General features: G+C 40.9%; 1 protein-coding gene across 1 annotated transcript in view; it reads right to left on the bottom strand.

Moving 5' to 3' along the window:
• Positions 1–23,105, bottom strand: part of fam20a (FAM20A golgi associated secretory pathway pseudokinase) — a 98,625-nt gene that overhangs the window by 42,517 nt on the left and 33,003 nt on the right. Inside the window, exon 2 of the mRNA XM_003224706.4 lies at positions 5,965–6,146. Coding sequence (XP_003224754.2) covers positions 5,965–6,146 — 182 coding nt within the window. The remainder of the gene's footprint in view (positions 1–5,964; positions 6,147–23,105) is intronic.

Consider the following 23,105-nt stretch of genomic DNA (forward strand, 5'->3'; position numbering starts at 1 on the left):
GTTTCCAGGCCAGAGCAGTGGAAGAACACACAAAAAGAGAAAGGGAGTTATTTGGACAGAGAACTGAAGCTAATGTGGAAGTAAAAAGGTTTCTGAAACTAGGATCAACTATGGATTTGGGATAGGGTACTCATTGCAAGCTTTGTTTGTTTTTTATAGCTTGGATGAATTATATTTGGTTTTTACAACGGTTGAAATCTGGTAGTAAAAACCATGTCTAACATAAATGAAAGTGCAACAGGTTAAACCAAACTGTTGAATCTGCTGACCTAAAGATTGGCAGTTCAAGGATACAGCTCAGGGTGAGCTCCCGCTGTTAGCCCTAGCTCCTGCCAACTTGTTCAAAAACATGCAAATGTGAGTAGATCAATAGGTACCGCTTCGGCAGGAAGGTAATAAAGGTGCCCACACAACCATGTTGGCAATACAACCAGGAGGTGTCTATGGATAATACGCTCCTTGGCTTGGAGATGGAACAAGAGCACCTCCCCATGGCCAGAGTTGAGTACCACCTCTAGAAAGCCAGAGATAAAAAGAGGAAGCCTTTATCTTTGGGTTGTTGTATGTCTTTCGGGCTGTGTGGCCATGTTCCAGAAGTTTTCTCTCCTGACGTTTTGCCCACTTCTATGGCAGGCAACCTCAGAGGTTGTGAGGTATGGATAATCTATGGCAGACAACCTCTGAGGATGCGTGCCATAGATGTGGGCGAAACGTCAGGAGAGAATACTTCTGGAACATGGCCACACAGCCCGAAAGACATACAACAACCCTGTGATCCCGGCCATGAAAGCCTTCGACAGCCTTTACCTTTATTCTGTGTATTTGTATATCATTGTTATTCTGCTGTATTAAAGGTATTGCAATGCACAAAAAACCCCAAAAAAACCAACAGGAGTATGAGCCAACATGGTACAGTGATTTGTATCGGATTATGACTCTGGAGAAAAAGGTTCAAATCCCTACTCAGTCATAGAAATCTAGTGAGCGACTGAGCAAGTCACACTTCCTCAGCCTTAGAAGAAGGGAAGGCAAACTGCCTCTCAACCAAGTCTGCAAAGAAAATCCATGATAGAATCACCTTGAGGTTGCCATACGTGAAGTGTACCAAACAACTTGAAGGCACACTTGTTGCAGAAATTCAAGAAAGACAGTAAAACAGTGCAGCTATTTTCACGTCTGCAGAAGTGGCTCACAGAAAACAGTCCATACCTGGCAAGCTTCAGGGCCACGACAGATGGTATGTAGTATGTACATGATTCTGGGAGGAATTTTGCACTGTGTGTCGTATGTTTGGGTTTGTGATGATTGCCATTTGTGTGGGTGGGCTTCTACGTGAATATGCCAGCAGGAAAGACCATATGGTTTCAAGATGGTCCTGGCACAGCACAGCAGAGGAAACAAACCAAACCACATTTCTTTGCAAATACATGTCCAAATCAATACAATTTCTGTTATAATACTGAGGAAGGTTGCAACCATATTGGTTCTTTTATTTAATGTCCTTGTCTCATGTTCATTCTGTAATGATTGAACAGCTAGGCAACACCATTCACAGCCCTTCTGTTTTATAATTTTTTTTGTATTGTCCTCTAGTTTTCATCTTCTATATCTTAGGCTGGATATACATGGCCAAATAATGCTGTTTAAACTGCATTATACGGTCTACACTGGCCATATAATGTAGTTCAGACTGCATTACTTGGCAGTTTAAATCCAGCCTGACATTTTGTTTTTGGTTGTTTGTAATAAGATGAAATTATAATGGGTTGCTGTGAGTTTTCTGGGCTGTATGGCCACGTTCCAGAAGCATTCTCTCCTGACATTACACCCACATCTATGGCAGGCATCCTCGGAGGTTGTTAAGTCTGTTAGAAAGTAGGCAAGTGAGGTTTATATATCTGTGGAATAATGTCCAGGGTGGTAGAAAGAATTCTTGTCTGATTGAGGCAAGCGTGAATGTTGCAATTAATCAACTTGATTAGTACTGAATAGCCTTGCAGCTTCAAAGCCTGGCTGCTTCCTGCCTGGGTGAATCCTTTATTGGGAGGTGTTAGCTGGCCCTGATTGTTTCCTGTCTGGAATTCCCGTCTTTTGAGCACTTTACTCCCACTCTTGACCCTACTGTCCTGCATTTTGCACATGCCATGCCCCTCCCTTGCAATTTTAATAGTCCCACTTTTTAGTTTCGATGTTCGCTGAGGTTTTTATGTTGTCTTATTCTATTGCTTAACTGTTTTGATTATATTGTTGCTGTGTTTTAATTTGTAGTTGTTATTTGATTTTTAGGGCCTGCTCCCCATGTAAGCTGCCCCGAGTTCCTTCAAGAAGATGGAGGCGGATTATAAAAATAACATTGTTGTTGTCATTATTATTATTATTATTATTATTATTATTAGTAGTAGTAGTAGTAGTATTGTTCTTTATTTACTGTCCTCCTTTTAATAATAATAATAATAATAATAATAATAATAATAATAATAATAATAAATTTATTCTTATATCCCGCCCCATCTCCCCGAGGGGACTCGGGGCGGCTCACAACAATAATAAAAACAGTGACAAATTACACATTGTAAAATCAAACATGAAAAGCAGTCATACAATCAATACATACATCACATGTTAAAAACAAGGAGATAAAACAGTTCTAGGCCGAAATAGAGGGCTTCTGTAGCTTCGTGGCAGAAGTATTCAGCAAGGTATCAATAATCATGGCAGAACACTCTCTAATTAAATTAAATGGGCAGGCAAATCAACCCCCAAAAATTAGTCGTCGAAGGCCCTCTGGAAAAGCCAGGTTTTAAGGCTTTTTCGAAAGGCAAGGAGGGTGGGGGCCTGTCTAATCTCCCTCGGGAGTGAGTTCCAGAGGCGGGGGGCCACAGCGGAGAAGGTCCTCTCTCTCGTCCCCACCAGCCGCAACTGCGAAGGTGGTGGGAGCGAGAGGAGGGCCTCCCCCGAAGAGCGAAGAGATCGTGCAGGTTCATAGGGGGAGATGCGGTCTCTAAGGTAGGTGGGTCCCAAACCGTTTAGGGCTTTGTAGGTGATAACCTGCACCTTGAATTGGGCCCGGAAAACAAACAGCAGCCAATGGAGTTCCTTAAACAGAGGCGTAGAACGCGCCCTGTAGTTTGCTCCTGTTAGAAGCCTGGCTGCCGAGCGCTGAACTAATTGCAATTTCCGGGCCGTCTTCAAAGGCAGCCCCACGTAGAGCGCATTGCAATAATCCAGAGGTAACTAAGGCGTGGACCACCGTAGTCAGATCAGACTTCTCGAGGTATGGTCGCAGCTGGCGCACAAGTTTTAGTTGTGCAAAGGCCCTCCCGGCCACGGCCGACACCTGAGCCTCAAGCGTCAGCCCCAAATCCAGGAGGACCCCCAAGCTGCGGACCTGCGCCTTCAGGGGGAGTGCGACCCCGTCAAGCACAGGTTGCCACCTAATACCCCGATCGGACTTTCGACTGACCTGGAGGACCTCTGTCTTATTAGGATTAAGTCTCAGCTTGTTCGCCCTCATCCAGGCCAACACAGCGGCCAGACACTGATCCAGTATCTGAGGGGCTTCCTTGGATTTTGGTGGAAAAGAGTAGTAGAGTTGGGTGTCATCCGCATAGAGATTGTCCTCTAGTTTTCATCTTCTATATCTTATATCTTCTATATCTTTTAGAGTTTTTAATACTCTTTTAAAAATACTTTTAATACTTTAGTAGTCGGATTTTGTTCATGTTCATGGTTTCCTCCTTTCTGTTGAAATTGTCCACATGCTTGTGCATTTCAGCTCACAGCAACCCAGTGATTCTGGCCATGAAAGCCTTTGACAACATATTGAAATTACAATATCTGCAACATGTCGACAATCTCTTAGAAAAAGCCAGGCAGATGTGCACAGAATCTGTGAAAGAATTTCTAGAGATCTTTGACACAGCAAGATCAGTGGTGTAGTCTATGGGTGGAGAAGTGAGGATTTCTCGCATCTATCCAAGGCAAACTTGTAAAAGCAACATGCAGGCAACTTCACCAACACCAATGGAATAATATAGGCCAAATGCATACATCCCATTTCTGGACTTGAATCAGCTTCAAGAAGGGTTTACAAGTCACAGGGAAGTAGTTCAGGAACTGCAAGTGTTCCTCTCTATTAATTGTGGCCATTTAAAATCCAACTTGAACAAGTGTACAGAACTTTAAAATGAATGCCTTTAAGATACTGACACACTGATGGAAGAATTTGACCTGTGGTGTAGAAAATGGAAAAAGAAAAGAAAAACCATCAAATGCACTGGAAGCATATCTTGCTTGTGAGGGACAGTTTTTTCCGAATGTGAAGAAATTTTCCAGTTTTCTGCAACATTGCCAGTGTCAAGAGCTACAAATGAAAGGTCATTTTCAACTCTTAAATGTTTGAAAAGAAGCACAATGGGGCAAGAAAGACTGACTGGATTTGCACTCTTGAGTGTCTACCGAAGTTTATCAATGGAGCCTGATTGCTGTCAAAGTGTATTGGCACAGGGTTGTTGTATGTCTTTCGGGCTGTGTGGCCATGTTCCAGAAGTATTCTCTCCTGACGTTTCACCCACATCTATGGCAGGCATCCTCAGAGGTTGTGAGGTATGCCTGCCATAGATGTGGGCGAAACGTCAGGAGAGAATACTTCTGGAACATGGCCACACAGCCCGAAAGACATACAACAACCCTGTGATCCCGGCCATGAAAGCCTTCGACAACACATGTATTGGCACAGTTTTTAAGTGTTTCCAGCAGACATTGTGGTATTTTTTGTAACCATAAATTGCCAATTAAGAGTAATTTTTAGTTTTTTAAAAACTAAAATAGAAATTTGATTTAATTAAGTCTATATAAAAATATACAGTGAATCATATAATTTAAATTGTTTTGTGGTATGGAACTACTCTTCATGATTCACTTAAACATGTTTTACACTCTCCCCCTGAATTTTTTTTTCTAACTATGGGCCTGAATATCAGACTCTAATGTTGACAGGCAAAGAGCGATTGATACTTTAGAGGTGTACCTTTCTAGAATTAAACATGGCTGCTTGTAATTTAATTTATGTCCTGCCATTCTCCCAATATGGGACACAAAGTGGTATGAAATACAGTAGAGTCTCACTTATCCAACGTAAACGGGCCAGCAGAATGTTGGATAAGTGAATATGTTGGATAATAAGGAGAGATTAAGGAAAAGCCTATTAAACATCAAATTAGGTTATGATTTTACAAATTAAGCACCAAAACATCATGTTGTACAACAAATTTGACAGAAAAGGCAGTTCAATACACAGTAATGTTATGTTGTAATTACTGTATTTACGAATTTAGCACCAAAATATCACAATATATTGAAAACATTGACTACAAAAAAGCATTGGATAATCAAGAACGTTGGATAAGTGAGTGTTGGATAAGTGAGACTCTACTGTACGTAGGGAAAAATATCCAATTTAATTTATTGCTTCCCAGCCAGAAGGAATAAGTAAGGGATTTATTATTAGTTATACGTTGACTAGCCTCTCCCAAAGTGCAATTCAACAGTTGAAATACACTCACACAACAGACTTTTTCTTGCAATGTTCAACATTTACATCTTATTAAAACCATCTTGGAGGGCTGAGGTAGAACAGATTTGGTATAGTGCTTTAAATGCTGGATTCTCTGCTCGGTCATAGGCAACAATGGGCGACTCACAGCGTCTCAGGTAACCAAAAACCACGATAAAGTCTCCTTAGAGTTGCATTAGTCAGAAATAACTTAAAGGCACACAACAATAACAACAAAAACAACAACATCCTGAGGGAAAGGAGGCAAATACTTCCTATGAGTTCCACTGATGGCATCAGTTTCACAGCTGGAAGGATTTCATTTGGTTTCATCCATTATTATTTTACTATCAGTTTTTCTTCCTATTCCTTATTATTTTTTCCTTTAATTTTTGTAATAAAATAGTTACCAGCACTGACGGTGTTCAAAACTTGTACGTCTTCCAAAAGTTGGTCAATAGCTGGGCTGTCCCGTGGATACAGGGCTTGGCGATTGATGCCGAGGTGAAACTGGAGCCAACTTGCCTCCTGTCTGAGTTGAACCATGGAGTCCAAGGTGAGGTTGCGCTCCTCTCGATACACCTTGTGTCTCCTGAAATACACACATTCACATGCCCATGAAAGACCATGTTTACAGAAAACATCAAAAATTTATTTATTTATTTATTTACAGTATTTATATTCCGCCTTAATCACCCCGAAGGGGATTCAGGGTGGATCACATTATACATATAAGGCAAACATTCAACGCCTTAACATAGAACGAAGACAGAGACAAACGCAGGCTCCGAGCTGGCCTCTTGGTCAGAGTGATTTGTTGCAGCTGGCTGCTAACCAGCCTGCGCCACAGCCCGGGCTGTGTTGATAGGAGGAGTTCTTCTCCTCCTATCAGCCAGCTTAAGATAAGTTCATAAACTCAGTTTAAGTGGCAACCATGATAAGAAAACTGTCTCATCGCTGGTCCTGACTTGCAGATTACTCTTGAAATAAGGTGCAAATTCCTACTGAAGCCACAGAATAACTGAAGTACCATGATTGTGTGGGGTAACAGTAGAGCAGGATCATTAAAATCAATAATATATTCTGATTCAGTAACTGATTTGAGTTTATCGAAAGTGGGGAGAACTAAACTGAAGCCACTATACTTTGGTCATATCATGAAAAGAGTGGGTTCTCTTGAAAAGGCAAGAAAAATTTTGGTAATCACTTCGTACACTCTGCCCTATTAAAGATTTGGGAAAAATACAAAGGAAGACTCTACAGCAAAACTCCTTTATGGATATCTTCCTAGGAAGCATGCCAGAGAAGGGGGCTAGTCTGGAATACATGGCCCATATATCGTGACATTCTGAAGGAGGAGTACAAGGAATTTAAAATAAAATCTCAAGAAGAATTAAAACGTCAGTTTGGGAATATATATATCATGGTTCTAACATTGACAAATAAAAGAAGACTTCAAAAAAGACATCAGAGTGGGCTTCACAGAGAAAGTGACGACCTTAGGGGAAAAAAAACTTTCAAATGGGGAAAAAATAATCACTAAGATTTATAGATTACTCCAAGAGTGGATTACAGAAAAAGAAGAAATTAAGGAATGCATGATTAAATGGGCAAGGAACATAGGCAGGACAATAATGTTGGATGAATGGGAGATAATATGGAACAAAAAATTAAAATATACCTATTCATACGATCTGAAAGAAAATTGGCTAAAAATGATGCACCAATGGTACATGACCCCCCAGAAGCTTGCTAAATGCTCAAAAGACCTAAATTACAAATGTTGAAGTGTGGGAAATGCAAAGGAACCTTTCACTGTATGTGGTGGTCCTGAAAGCAAGCAAAATCTGGAAAGAAATCCACAAATTATGCCAAAAAATGTTGAAAGTAAAGATTCCATTGAAACCGGAACTCTTCTTATTAGGGATGACTAATATTGAATGGGAAATAAACAAAGGCAAACTATTTACTTATTTAACAATGGTGGCAAGAATTGTGTTCGCCGGAGTGTGGAATGGATAGAGAAACCGTTAGATATTAAGAACATGGATGAATTGACTTTCTTGATTTCCAATCACAAGATACACATATCAAAACGACAGATTAGACTCCTTTCAAGGAATGGTTGAAAGAGAATAAAATAAAGATGCTAATCTAGTTCAATGAAAAGAGCAGACCAAAACACCATCACATTAAAAAAAAAAACAGAGGAAAGGAGAAAATTAAAGGACAATACAGAACCCTGTTTTTACACCATTATAAAGAAGAATGGAAGTACAACTCCCTCTTCCTATTTTTATTCCTTTTTTCATTTTTTATTTTTTCTCTATTTCTTTCCTTACTCTTTCCCCCCTACGTTGTTTTTACGACATCCCCCTCACCAACCCCCCTCCCCAATACCCTACCTATATTTACCTACCTATCTATCCCTTCTTTTTATCTTATTGTCAAAATCTTTAATAAAAACTATTTACAAATCTAGAAAAGGTAAGAATGCTTCATAATGTAAAAGGCGGTGAGTAAAGAGGAAGATTGTATTACAAATGGATGGATCTAATCAAGGAAGTCAAAGGTTCTCAAGGTTTCATCAGCAGGGCAGTTGAGGATAGAGTGACTTGGAGCTGCTTCATTCATAGGTTCACCATAAACTGAAGATGGCTTGCAGGCAATTAACAACCAAATCTTATTTGGGCTAGTAATTAGATTTAGGATATGAGCTTTAGATTGAAGGTCAACATGGCTTTAACACAGATTTAGTCATATTTATAGGGTGTCCACTGAAATCAGTGACTCATGTCAGTCATGGCTCCCTTCAATCCCACATCTTTCAGTATCCTTTAAGTATCTTTACAAAATGGATCCAACTCAGTAAGTCTTTAAGCCTTAAGCCATGGGTGGAAAACATTATTGTCCTCCAAATATTTGCAGGTTCCAGCATTCTTCATCACTGCTGGTTAGGAATTGAGATCCAACAACCTTTGGGGGGAACATTATGTCCACCCCACAGCTCTAGCCTGTGAACACACAGAAATTACTTCACTACCAGCAAGTTCTAGATGCCATTAGCCCTGGAGAGAGATATTACTACCCAGAGTATGCATGGATCCATTTAAGCTTGACAGGATTTCAAGTAGCTCTTCCATTCGTAGCCATAAACTGAGAAGTCCTCTCTTTCCGTGGCAATTTTGAGTTCACTACTAATTGCTGGTGCCAGCAGTGGCTTCCAGAAGCCTATGGGTCAACTGCAAGTCTGCTTTATGAGTCAAGAGAGCTAGTGCAAGATCAACAGGGCAGAGTTGCGCTAGTTACTAAACCACACTATCCTCCTTGCATTCCATGTAGGATAACAAGTCATCTATATGTACCCTATATACTCGAAAATAAGTCGAGTTTTTCTGCCCTTTTTATGAGCTGAAAAAGCCTCCCTTGGCTTATAAGGCGGTCAAAGTCAAGCTGAGGCCATTGCTTGAAATATATGATATATTTATCTCCTCCTTTATCAGTGTGTTTTATTTTCCAAAGCCTCCCTCCCTCTTAACCAAGGGAATGTTTTGAAAAGAGACAGAAGCCCTTGCAAGTCAGGAAGAAGAATATATATAATATACCCATTAATCTTAGAAAAGCATTTCCCCCTGAAATATTTGTTAATCTCTGCTACAGAGATATAGGCATTTCTCCTTGTAAGCCTTTGCAATCCCTATGTACCTAAATATTTGTATCTATCTATCTATCTATCTATCTATCTACATTAATTTTATATATGAATTTTCCCCTCATATGTTTGCAAGTCTTTGCAAATCCTATATACATATAGGTATCTAGAGATTTCCATGTACTTGTATATCTGTATCTATATGTATACATTTTTATATATGCCTTTTCACCTTACATATATAATTGTATGTCTCTCTCTCTCTCTCTCTCTCTCTCTCTCTCTCTCTCTATATATATATATATATATATATATATGGATTGCAAATATTGCAGGGGAAATGCATGCATGCACACACGCATATAGAGATGTCTGGATAGATATAAACATGCAAATATTGCAGGAGGGAAATGCACCTATATAAAAAGAGGATTTGCAAATGTTTCAAGGGAAAATGCATATGTGAAATTAGTATATATAAATATAGATCTATATTTAACTCTGCATTGTTTATATAGGAATTGAATTTATGCCTATTACTATGTTGGAAGCTGACTTGAGTCTCCATGGGGAGATAGGGTGGCGTACAAATGAAGTTTGTTGTTGTTGTTGTTGTTGTTGTTGTTGTTGTTGTTATTATTATTATTATTATTATTATTATTATTATTATTATTAAGTTAATGCCATATTGTTTTTGTTGACCCTACTTTTCCACTTACAGAGCTAGTTTACTGATTTTCTTTGAAATATGATAAATATTCCAAAACATTTAACCTACTGATGTCTCAATTAATGTAATTTTATTGGTATCTATTTTTATTTTGAAATTTACCAGTAGCTGCTGCATTTCCCACCCTCAGCTTAGTTTTCCCAGTAAAATTAGGTGCCTCAGCTTATATTCAGATCAGCTTACACTCGAGTATATACGGTATATAATTTTGGCAGGCCATAAAATCAACGTGGTGTGGAGAACCTATATTTATTAAGATAAATACTGGGCATAATGACATTGGGAAGAGTCTGAAACAGTTTTGTGTGGTAAATAGACAAAGAGGTCTCTTTAGAACAAGTTTAACCTTTTCCTGAGTTATGTAGCAGACACACTACTGAAAAATCAGGAGGGACTTGTTTTTTTCCAAACCACTATAACCTGTCAACCTCTTATGGTGATATACATCTTGTAACTGCATATTCATGTCCTCCAGAACTAGTGTACAAGTGCAAACTGCATTAAAAACAATATATAGTATAAAGAAAGCAGAGTTACGGTAATTCTAGGAAAGTGCAACCCTAGCATGTGTCTCCATGATTTCAGAATCATGGTTTATTAAGACTTATTGGGGCACTCTCTCCATCTTGAGACTCAAACAATTCCAGAGAAAGACCCCGTAAATGTGGAATAGGTAGTGTACTAGGTAATTAATTCATTGTTGTCATTTCAAGTCATTTCCAACCTATACCCACCAAGTCATAGGGGTTTTTTTTACAATATTTATTCAGAGGTGATTTGCTGTGGCTAGGATAACTCACAGTAGTTGTTTACCTTGGCTGAGTGCAAGGGTTCAAACTCTGGTCTCCCAGAGACCTAATCTAGTACTCAAACCACAATATATATTGGTTCTCTTAACCAATTTCTATTCATGGCTAATTTATCAGGGATTCTATTGGCCATCAGATTTTTCTCCAGGATTTTTTCCTATTTGGCTCTTACAGGGTAAAAAAATGAGATACCGGTAGATGTAGAGCTGAGACTGAGCCAGAAAACTATACCGAACCACTGACTTTTCATTACAGATTGACAAGGGAATTCACTTACAAGTGAGGGTAATGGACTTTGTTGTCATTGTATCTTCAAGTCATTTCTGACCTATGGTGACACTATCATTGAGTTTTGTTTAGAGGGGTTTTCCCTCCGCTTGAGGCTGAGAGAATTGCCCAAAGTCATCCAGTGAGTTTCCACAGGTATTTGCACTCTGGTCTCCAGAGTACTCTTTATTTATTTATTTACAGTATTTCTATTCCAACCTTCTCACCCCGAAGGGGATTCAGGGCAGATTACAATGAACATATATATGGCAAACATTCAATGCCATCAGACAAACAACGTACAGTACAGACACACACAGAGGCAATTTTAACATTTCCAGCTTCATGAGGGTATGCTCGATTCCGGCCATAGGGGAGCTGTTGCTTCATCATCCACAAGTGACACTGAGTGCTGTACTTCCTCATTCCTTTCCACATGCTGCTGGCAGTTTTATGGTGTTGTAAATTAGTTAAACTAGCCTCTTGCATAAAGCATACCTAAATTTCCTAGTTGACAGATGCAACTGTCTTTCGGGCTGCTTAGGTAAACAGCAAGCTGGGCTATTTAATGGTCGGGGGTGTAACCCGACCCGGGCTTCGAACTCATGACCTCTCGGTTAGTAGTGATTTATTGCAGCTGGTTACTAGCCAGCTGCGCCACAGCCCGGCCCTTTCCTTTGTGTTACTGTTAGTCAAACCACTATACCACAGCAGCTCTATAAAGGGACTCACATTTGCTTAAAAGTGTTTTCAGCTGTATTATTACTTTGCATATTTTTACAAACAATGAACTGAAAATAAATTTGAGAGTCAAATGTTTTTCAGCTGTGGTTCAAATTAAGTCCCAGAGTGGGGGCATGATGACTTCTTTTTTTTTTTGGGGGGGGGGGGGCGACTCTCATACAAAGCCTGCACTATATGTGATATAAATAACGTCTGTCTTCCTTGGCATCATATGGCACCTACAGCACTGCAATGATAGCAAACCAATGGAGAGGTTTGGCTTAACTCTGTATTGCGGATTTGGCCCAATGATTCTTCAGCTGTCAGAGTCAGAATGGGCATATACTGACACAGCACTAATGCACATCCTCGCTTGCCAAACAGGCAGTCAAGCACCAGTGAACTAAAATGGCCTAAATTATACGGTGCCTTTGAGTTTGCTTTAACCATCATATCAACTAGACCATTTTTCATGTCAACAGTCGCCTGAGTCTTGCTAGGCAAAATAACATGGCACAAACCATTTGAATTAAAAAGGAAGCAATGTTCATTCTTATGGACAGCTTCCAGTGACTCAAAGCAAGTATAAAAAGAAAACAGAAGGATCTGTTCCTAAAAGAGTGCATCTTCACTGTTCACAATGGGAATCTCACAAGAGATATTTATATCTTTCTGGGGGGTCTGCAAGTACATCAGGACACACTGTGTATGTCTGTATATACATATACATGTGCTGTGAGTAATCAGAAGAAATCCAAAGGGAAGTGAGTAGGCGTTAGAGAGGAAGCAGAAAATATGAAATAATAGAATTAATGCATTCTTCACATAGCATCAGCACTATTTTCCTACAATGTTAGTAGCAGTGTTCAGTATTCAAAATACTCTTGCAAGGGTAACTAGGTGGAATACTGGAATGTCTCCTGCACTTTTAGCAGTGCAAAAAAACCAAAAGAACAAAAAACAAAAACACTCTTTATTTTATCAAACTTTTAAAATAATTGCTATTTCACCTAGTAATTCTATCTTTCTGATAACCCTTCTTGAAACAACTCCCTCAGTGCTATTGATGGTTAGCTGGTGAATCCATTCCGAGATGCTATTCATCCAGGCTTTAAAGATGCTCTCCATGGTACTGAACCTTAGGCTTAAATAGTTATAGCACCTCGGATAGCTCATTCAACACTAGTGAGAATCTAGAATGGATTCACTCTCCTAAAAGGTAAAGGTTTTCCCCTGACGTTAAGTCCAGTCGTGACCGACTCTGGGGGTTGGTGCTCATCTCCATTTCTAAGCTGAAGAGCCGGCATTGTCCATAGACACCTCCAAGGTCATGTGGCTGGCATGACTGCATGGAGCGCCATTACCTTCCCGCCGGAGCGGTGCCTATTTATCTACTCACATTTGCATGTTTTCGAACTGCTGGGTTGGCAGGAGCTGGGGCTAATAGTGGGCGCTCATTCTGCTCCCGGGATTTGAACCTGGGACCTTTCGGTCTGCAAGTTCAGCAGCTCAGTGCTTTAACACACTGCGCTACCACCAGGGGCTCACTCTCATGACATAGAAACCACCAGATGCCACTGCAAAATCTCTTTAGCATTAGGGTAAATCCTCAGCACTGTGCATTACCAATCAGAAAGTGGATTCCATGCAAAATGTAAGGGGACAAGGACCATTATGCTCACTGTGAATCATATAAGGTAAAACTAGGAACTAGGTTCTCCAAATGTTGTTAAGTGGCAATCCCAATAAATACAGCCATGTACAAAGTGCCCCAGAGATTTTTTCTTATGTCCCCAGAGGTTTTTCTGTCATTGTAGCTACAAAAACATGTTTTGTCCATCAAGCCCCTTACCTACTTGTCATATTTTCTAAATTTCTTACTTCTCTGAAATGACAAAATGTAGTTCAGACAATTAAGTTAATTCTGGCTCAAAGATTACATTCCTCTGCTCCCCAATCATTGAGTTTTGAAGTTTCACACACAGAAGAAACTGGGAATGAGCCATCCTCTCCACTATTGCAGCCTGATAACAATGAGTGCTTCTGGCTTGCCTTTCAAAGGAGCAGCACACAAGTCCAATTGAAAGTTAATTTCTGATCCATTCCAGTCCAATCAACAATAGAACCCAACCTCTTTACTTTAGCAAAGGCTTTCTCCAGAAATGAAGAACCATGTATTCTTGTACCCAGGAGGAAGTTGGGTGATGACTCTCATTTGATTAGTACGGGTATCTGCTTGTAAGAAAGGTTTTGTTCTCTTCCCACAGATATATAACCTTCCTTGCTTAGTTCTCCATACCTCACGACCTCTGAGGATGCCTGCCATAGATGTGGGCAAAACCTCAGGAGAGAATACTTCTAGAACATGGCCATACAGCCCGGAAAACATACAACAACCCTTTGTTCTCTTTCTTTAGCATCAAAAACACATGAAGAGGGGCACCTGAAAGGGGGTTCAGGGAGACTAAAGGATCAGCAATAAAAGAAAGAGGACGAATTAGGAGATGGCTCACATGCTCCACCTTCTACAACCTTTGGCTGATTTATTTATTGATTGTTTATTTATTATTTATTTAAAACATTTATATTCTGCCCTTCTCACCCCGAAGGGGACTCAGGGAGGAGCCAGGCATGTAGCCGGGGAGGGGAGGGGGCTTGAGGGGCTTCAGCCCCTCCCCAAAATTCTCAGGGTGGTACATTTATTATTTAAACTGTTATGTTTATTCATATCATGATCTGATCACCATGCTCAAATGTATGGGGGTATTGGGATAATGATAATGATACAAATGTTTGCTAGGGTAGATCCTCTCTCACTCAGACTCAGCCCCCCCCCCCGAATCAAAATCCCAGCCCCCCTGAATCAAAATCCAAGCCCCCCGAATCAAAATCCAAGCCCCCCTCCCCTGCCCCCGCTGAATCAAAATCCTGGCTACGGGCCTGGGCGGAGCACAACATATATAAGGCAAGCATTCCATGCTGGGACATAATTTATTTATTTATTATTTATTTACAGCATTTATATTCCGCCCTTCTCACCCCGAAGGGGACTCAGGGTGGATCACATTACACATATAGGCAAATATTCAATGCCTTTTAACATAGAACAAAGACAAGACAAACATAGGCTCCGAGCGGGCCTTGAACTCATGACCTCCTGGTCAGAGTGATTCATTGCAGCTGGTTGCAGCTGGCTTGCTCTCCAGCCTGCGCCACAGCCCGGAGCCCATAAAATAATTATACACAAACATGAAAACATTAAAAATATTAAACATTAAAATCAGTTATATTTATTTTAAAATCAGCTGTTTAAACCAACTCAGGACACCATGCTGGCTCCGGTTAGCAGAGTAAGCTTCCTATTATGGCCTCATTGCACTGCCCCAAAGGCTTGGTTCCACAGCCAGGTCTTGACCATCTTTCTGAAGGACAAGAGGGAGGGGGTTGATCTAATCTCACCAGGAAGGGAGTTCCATAGCTGAGGGGCAATCACTGAGAAGGCCCTGTCTCTTGTCCACACCAATCACGCCTATGATGGTGGCGGGGCTGAGAGCAGGGACTCCCCGGAAGATCTTAATCTCCGTGGTGGTTCATAGAGGGAGATGCATTTGTACAGGTAAACTGGGCCGGGTCCATTTAGGGCTTTGTAGGCCAAAGCCAGCACTGTGAATTATGCCCAGTGGCAAACAGGCAGCCAATGGAGTTGACACAATGTGAGAGCTGCCCCAGTTATTAACCTGGCTGCCTCTCGTTGGACTATTTGAAGCTTCCGAACAGTCTTCAAAGGCAACTTCATGTAGAGAGTGTTGCAGTAGTCTATCCTAGATGTAAAGAGAACGTGGACCACCGTGGCCAAGTCTGACTTCCCAAGGTAGGGGCACAACTGATCTGACCTTTCTGTTCCAGTACTTGCTGTGCTAGCATTTGTTTTCAGTTTATCTCCTTATAGGTCTTTATCACAATCTAAATCCATGCTCTGCTTCTCTTTGTTCAATTGTGATACTAGAGTTGGGAGTTCATGAGGTGCGAGTGGGGGAGTAACAGGCACATAGGACACTATTGTGGATGGGAAGCCATGGAATAAAAAAACAAGTTCTGATCTCTGAAAAAAAAAAGCCATTCAGTAAAACCAAAGTGCTGAACATTTCTCAGGAAATGCACAGTATGCCTTGTTATTGTTTTTCTGCTCTCCCATAATGGAACATAATGGAATGTTTACTTTTGAGGGGGAAAAAGCATTCTGAAAAAATTGCAGAGCTTCTAGGAAGTTGGTTTCTAAAAGTCAAAACAAAACTGATACATTAGGAGCTATTGTTCTCCTCCCACACTACTGGAAAGACGTCATAGATTTTAGTCAGTCAATTAGTTAATTTGTTATTTGTTCTTCCCAGCAGTCCCATGAATTTGGGAAATGGCTATTTCTTCTTCCATCCTAGCTAAATCACTTACACCACTATTCACCACTAAGAAATGGTGCTGAAAAGTGTCAAGGAGTCTAGATAAACAGTCATGCCTGTGCCCATTTTGGATGCAATTGATAAATCTGTCTACAACTCCACAAGGAAAGCTATATTTAGGGGCACAGTACTCCAATCATAACATTTCCAGTTCAAATGCTTCCTTCCCATTTTGGCTAAATTACAGAGTAGGATGAACAGTTCAGGGCAATATGGTGTCCATGGACTTGTGATGTGGACTTTTCAGGAATGGGGCATTTTTGGCAACACCGTATTTTCAAACTGGAGTCCATCAACTGGAAGGATAGACATGGTAGAGAGTTTCTCCTTTAAGCAGAGGCTGGGTGGCCATATGTCGGGGGTGCTTTAAATGCGATTTCTTGCTTCTTGGCAGGGGGTTGGACTGGATGGCCCATGAGGTCTCTTCCAACTCTACTATTCTGTGATTCTATGATCCTGAAATTCAGCTAGCTTACATTCAGCTGCTAACTAAGGCTACTAACTTCATCTGCTAACTGGGGCTGGCTATAGGGATCAGACAACCCCTCTGTTGCAGCAGCTCCGCTGGCTGCCAGTCTGTTACCATGCACTATTCAAAATGCTGGTTATGACCTTTAAAGTCCTAGATGGCTTAGGTTCAGGCTATTTGGCTGACCACATATCCTTGTAAAACCCTGCCCAGGCCCTGAGGTCTTCAGGAAAGGTCCTTCTCTCAGTCCCACCTCCATCCGTTGGTGGGAACGAGAGAGCAGGCCTTTCTTCTCAGTGGCTGGACTTTAACTCTGGAGCTCCCTTCTTCCCAAGGAAGCCAGGATGGCCCCCTCCTTGCTGTCCTTCTATCAGCAGGCTTTTTATTCAGATAGGCTTGAAAAGAATAATGTTTTAAAGATCACATTAAGGGGTGCTGTGGCTTTAGCTTTGAATATGTTTTCATGGATTTTAACTGTGAATTCAGGTTTTCTCTGATGTCAAGTCCAGTCGTGTCCGACTCTGGGGGTTGGTGCTCATGGTGCGGCAATGTCCATAGACACCTCCAAGGTCATGTGGCCGGCATGACAGCATGGAACGCCGTTACCTTCCCGGTGGAGAGGTACCTATTGATCTACTCACATTGGCATGTTTTCGAACTGCTAGGTTGGCAGAAGCTGGAGCTAATAGCGGGCATTCACTCTGCTCCCCGGGTTTGAACCTGGGACCTTTCGGTCTGCAAGTTCAGAAGCTCAGTGCTTTAACACACTGAGCCACCGGAGGCTCCATGTTTTAATGTTTTGTATATTTGCAGATTTCAAATTGTATTGAAATGTTTTTAATGTAAGTGACTTTGAGTCCAGTTGGAATTGCCTGATTTTGCTGCCCACAGGGATATTCTTGCTGTTGCTGGGGGAACATTAAGGGGAGTGATGGTTCTCATGAAGCTTTTCCTTGATTTAAGTCTACTGGGAGGAGGCTGATAGCCATACAGTGGGTGGCTTTCACAGTGTTCAACCTTATTTCTCTCGCACTTGGCAGCAATTTCCTGTCGCACATCAGGGTGGGGGGGGGGGGGGACAATACCATCTAGCTTATGGAGTCTAGAAGAGGGTGACTAAAATGATCAAGGGTCTGGAGAACAAGCCGTTTGAGGAATGGCTTAAAGAGCTAGGCATGTTTTGCCTGCAGAAGAGAAGGCTGAGAGGAGACATGATGCCATATATAAATATGAGGGGAAGTTACAGAGAGGAGGGAGCAAACTTGTTTTCTGCTGCCCTGGAGAATAGGATGCGCAACAATGGTTTCCAACTACATGAAAGGAGATTCCACCTGAACATTACGAAGAACTTCCGAGCTGTGAGAGCTGTTCAGCAGTGGAACTCTCTGCCCCAGCATGTGTTGAAGGCTCCTTCTTTGGAGGCTTTTAAGCAGAGGCTGGATGGCCATCTGTCTGGGGTGCTTTGAATGTGATTTTCCTGCTTCTTGGCAGTGGGTTGGACTGGATGGCTCACAATTCGATGAATCTATGATTCTATCAACAGGTGTAGGTTTAAGAAAAAAGCATTGCTTTATAACATTTAATTAACTAAAATTTATGTACAATAGTGAAAGTAATATACACAATACAAAAGCACATCAACTCCTACTAAACTACAATACAAATTACTAATACTAAAACTAAAAATAATGCATCCAAATTAAGGATGTTCTACCAAAAACAGTAAAGCATGTTAAAAGTTGACTTCCAACTTTCCTATCAACTGTATGCTTGCCCACCATGCCCTGCCTCGTGCACAGAGGAAGAACTGTTCAAAGCTACAGACAATGCAGTTGCTGTTGCCTGTTTTTGGTCTAAAACCAATTAGCTGCTTGTGCTCCCTTTATTTTATCAGTTTTATACTTATTTATGTATGCAATGCTTTTAACATGAAATAAAAAAGTTAAATCTATCTATCTATCTATCTATCTATCTATCTATCTATCTATCTATCTATCTATCTAGACGACCACTAACAATAATGCTTTATTTAGATGCTTTTCCTAACAATTCCTCCTGGAGAACATGGTGCCTGGAATGTTGATCCCAGCAGCAGCTCATTAAGGATTAAAGTGGGTTGTGGATTCTGTTTCTGAGTAGAAGATGAAGTCTATCACAATCATCCTCTTTTAACGTTTGCATTAATTTCTTCAGCTAATTTTGACTATCACTGCCTATCTTCCTAGATGAAGTGGTGCTATTGAAAGGAAATGATGAATGACGCTGAGCATGTTATAAATGCCAGCTAGCCGGCTTCAGAGCACTACCAGATGTGATTCAGACAGTTTCCGTGCAGATTGATATTTGGAGAGCGCATTTGCACATTGAATGATCAAACAAAGACCCTGGCTGACTGGTATGATGACGCTGTTCCACAGAGAGCTCTTTCCAAAATTGTCTTAGAGATGGAAGTCATTTAAAATCAGGATTTTCAAATTCCCCTTGATATGTGTTTATATATTCAAATGATCTTAATACGATATGATATTCATCCTAAAAGTTAGCCTGGTATTTGATCAAGGGGTAAAAGCAATTCACTGCTTACTCTATTCATACTCCACGTTTTCCCCAACCTGAGACTCAAGGTGTTTTACAAAATACAGAAAATTATAAATAAAGACACATATGGTTAAAAAGATATAGAAAGTGGTGATTAAAATAGTATGAAACTAACTAAAATAGTATTAAACTAACCATGGTGGCGCTGCGGGTTAAATCGCTGAGCTGCTGAACTTGCTGCCCGAAAGGTTGGCAGTTTGAATCCAGGGAGCGGGGTGAGCTCCTGCTGTTAGCCCCAGTTTCTGCCAACCTAGAAGTTCAAAAATATGCAAATGTGAGTAGATCAATAGGTACTGCTCCGGTGGGAAGGTAACGGCGCTCCATGCAGTCATGCCGGCCACATGACCTGGGAGGTGTCTACAGACACCATTGGCTCTTAGGTTTAGAAATGGAGATGAGCATCAACCTCCAGAGTCGGACATGACTGGACTTAATGTCAGGGGAACCTTTACCTTTACTACCTAAACTAATGGAATCAATGCTAAAATAGCACTAACATGTTCACTTGATAGTATTAAACTATCAGTCTTTACTTCCGGACTTGAGAGGTTGATTTGTTTGGGAAGAGAAAACTGGTTCATTTATTCATGAAATAGTCTTTATAAGCATTATATACGTTCATTGTATCTCTTCTGTTTATATTTGGTTGGATCCTGAATTAGTTTGAACAAATCTATTGAAATCAATATTACATTAAGCAAGACTGACAGGGTAAGTTGCATTGATTTCAGGGTGATTATTCTAACTGTGACTGTATCCATATACTGAAGACTTATGGCAGTTTGACATGACATCAACAGCAATGGCTCAATAATACAGATTTGTGCGATTTGTAATTTTGTGAGATATCTAGCCTTGCTAAACAGGCCAATTTTCCTTTTTGTGGAGTAGAGCTGAAGACCCCATTGCAAACACTGCATGTTGTTGCTAACAAATTTGTGTAAATGGCTGGCATCCTGAAATCTTTTATTGTTGCCAAATTTTTCATGACCCCCAACATGGAGCTAAGGGTATCTATTTGGGGTCAGGATCAACAGTTTAAGAAGAAGTGTCTTAAACTTAGGATCAGCCTACTTAGGCTGGATCAAACCTTTACCACCTTAGATAGATACATTCTCTGTGTTGCAATCCTTGAATCCCATTGAATTTGGTTGTGTTTATTTATGAGTAAGGTAAAGATAGAGGTTTTCCCTGACATTAAGTCTAGTCGTGTCCGACTCTGTGGGTTGGTGCTCTAAGCCGAAGAGCCGGCGTTGTCCGTAGACACCTTCAAGGTCATGTGGCCAGCATGACTGCATGGAGCACTGTTACCTTCCTGCCGGAGTGGTACCTATTGATTTACCCACATTTGCATGTTTTCAAACTGCTAGGTTGGCAGAAGCTGGACCTAACAGCGGGAGCTCAGCCCGCTCCCCGGATTTGAACCACCAGTCTTTCGGTCAGCAAGTTCAACAGCTCAGTGGTTTAACCCGCAGCGCCACCAGGGGCTCCTAGTGAGTATTTATGAGTACACATACATTATTGTACTATTCTTATGATAAACTATCGAAAGAGAAGAGCATGTTTCACCAGGCAGTTGAAGTGTAGTGAAGATGATGGGGAATGCATTTGCAGAAGGGAAATAGTTTGCAAGTTGTCACTAAAAGATTAGCCAATTCATGTTGATACCACACATGAATCAGCAGATGTAATCAATGTGATACAGCCTGTAAGGATGGACAAGCTCATATACATTTGAGCTTCTCATGCTAGCAGACTGGTGCTCAGTTTGAATGAAACTACATGTAGAATTATTACTGTTAATGGCTTGTCTGGTCTAGGTTGAATTATGAAATTCATTATTCATTTTATGGTGAGCCAGGGTACAGCAACACTGTAGAGTTAACACAGTTTGATATTGTTTCACAGCCAGGTCTCAATGTAATGGAATCACAGTAGTTGTAGTTTTACAAAGTCTTTAACTATCTCTGCCAAAGAGGGCTGGTGCCTCACCAAATCACAAATCCCAGGATTTCATAGCATTGAGACATACACCTCAACTTGCAAGGTTTTCTCAGCAGGGTTTATGCAAAGGATGTTTGCTATTACCTTCCTTGAAAGCTTTTTTTCCATATCAGGAGCAACTTGAGAAACTGCAAGTTGCTTCTGGTGTGAGAGAATTGGCCGTCTGCAAGGATGCTGCCCAGGGGACGCCCGGATGTTTTGATGTTTTAACATCCTTGTGGGAGGCTTCTCTCATGTCCTTGCATGGAGCTAGAGCTGATAGAGGGAGCTCATCTGCACTCTCCCAGGGTTGGATTCAAACCGGCAACCTTCAGATCAGCAACCCAACCTTCAAGTCATCCATCCTTCTGGCACTAGGATTTAACCTACTGCCTCACCGGGGATTCCTTCCTTGAAAGCTGATAGTGTGACTTGCCTAATTTCCAAGAAATGTCTGAATGTTCAATATTTGTTAACACCAAGTTATCTGTTTTGTAACTTCCTGATCTATAAGAAAGGGATTATCCACTCAGGAGCATGTTTTTTTAAAAATTCGAGTAGAACAATACAAGTGCAAAATTTTAGACCAAGTGACTTTAAAACATTTTTCTTCTGACCTTTTCCATTATAAACTCATGAATTTGTTAGAGGGGATGAATCATGAGCGAGTATTATTGGAATGGCAGGTCTGTTTGAGCCTTTATTCCAGTCACAGCAGAATTGTCCATTTTAGGATGGTGAGTTTGAAAAAACACAATTATGGGCAGGGAAATACATTTTCAGTTTCCAACAGGAAGAATAACTGATCCTTTATAAACTAACCTAAGACAGAAACAGCATATTGCAGCATGTGCCCCTTCCTCTAAGAGCAGGCAGGAGGAGAGCGAAGTGGTTCAATCTGGCCCAGTTCTTTTTCTTTTATAACTAAAGGCAGTCACTTACTTTTGGGACAGGTGACTCACAAAGGAAGAAAAAAAAACAAGTAGGAAATATGAAAGATGCTAATACCTTTCTGGAAAAACCATATCATTCCTAGGGAACAAGAGAGTAGCAAGAACAAGTGTATGAGGGTTGAATGAAAAGTAATGCCTCCACCTTCGTAACTCTTCAACAGATGGCAGTCCTGATATGCGGCAGGTACTGACTTGTTCAGTAGACTCCTCTACAGTTCCATTTGGCAGGAAGCCTTAGCATTGAACGGTTATGTTGTTAAAGTACGAAGTATGGAACCCTGCGCAGACGGTCAGTCAATGCGACTTAAGCAATGTGCAGTCATTGAATTCTTGACAGCAGAAGGTGTCACCCCAAAGGAGATTCATCAGAGAATGCAAGCTGTTTACGGTGATGGTGTTGATGTGAGTATTATGCGTCGTTGGGTGAGTAAGTTTAAAGATGCTGAGGTGGGAACATCTGACTTGCGTGACAAACAAAGAGTTGGACGTCCCGTGACAGCAACCACCGAGTTTCTCAAGCAAAAGATTGACAGATTGATTCAGGACGATCATCGTATCACTCAGAGAGAAATTTCAAGCATAATTGGCATTTCACAAGAACATGTGGGTCGCATTATTGCTTTGCTTGGCTATTGGAAGACCTGTGCACGATGGGTACCCAGGATGCTGACACCTGAAATTAAAGTGCACAGACTTGAAATTTGCGTTACGAGAATGAAGGTGATGCCTTTCTCCATTCAATTGTGACAGGAGACGAAACGTGGGTACACCATTATGACCAGGAGACAAAGAGTCAGCTATGGAATATTGACACAAAGACTTGTCCCAGAAAAAGAAATTCAAGACACAGCCCTCAGCTGGAAAAACCATGACAACATGTTCTGTGATGCAGATGGTGTTATCCATGTTG

Source organism: Anolis carolinensis, chromosome 2 (genome assembly GCF_035594765.1).
Source record: "Anolis carolinensis isolate JA03-04 chromosome 2, rAnoCar3.1.pri, whole genome shotgun sequence".
In the NCBI taxonomy this organism is placed as follows: domain Eukaryota; kingdom Metazoa; phylum Chordata; class Lepidosauria; order Squamata; family Dactyloidae; genus Anolis; species Anolis carolinensis.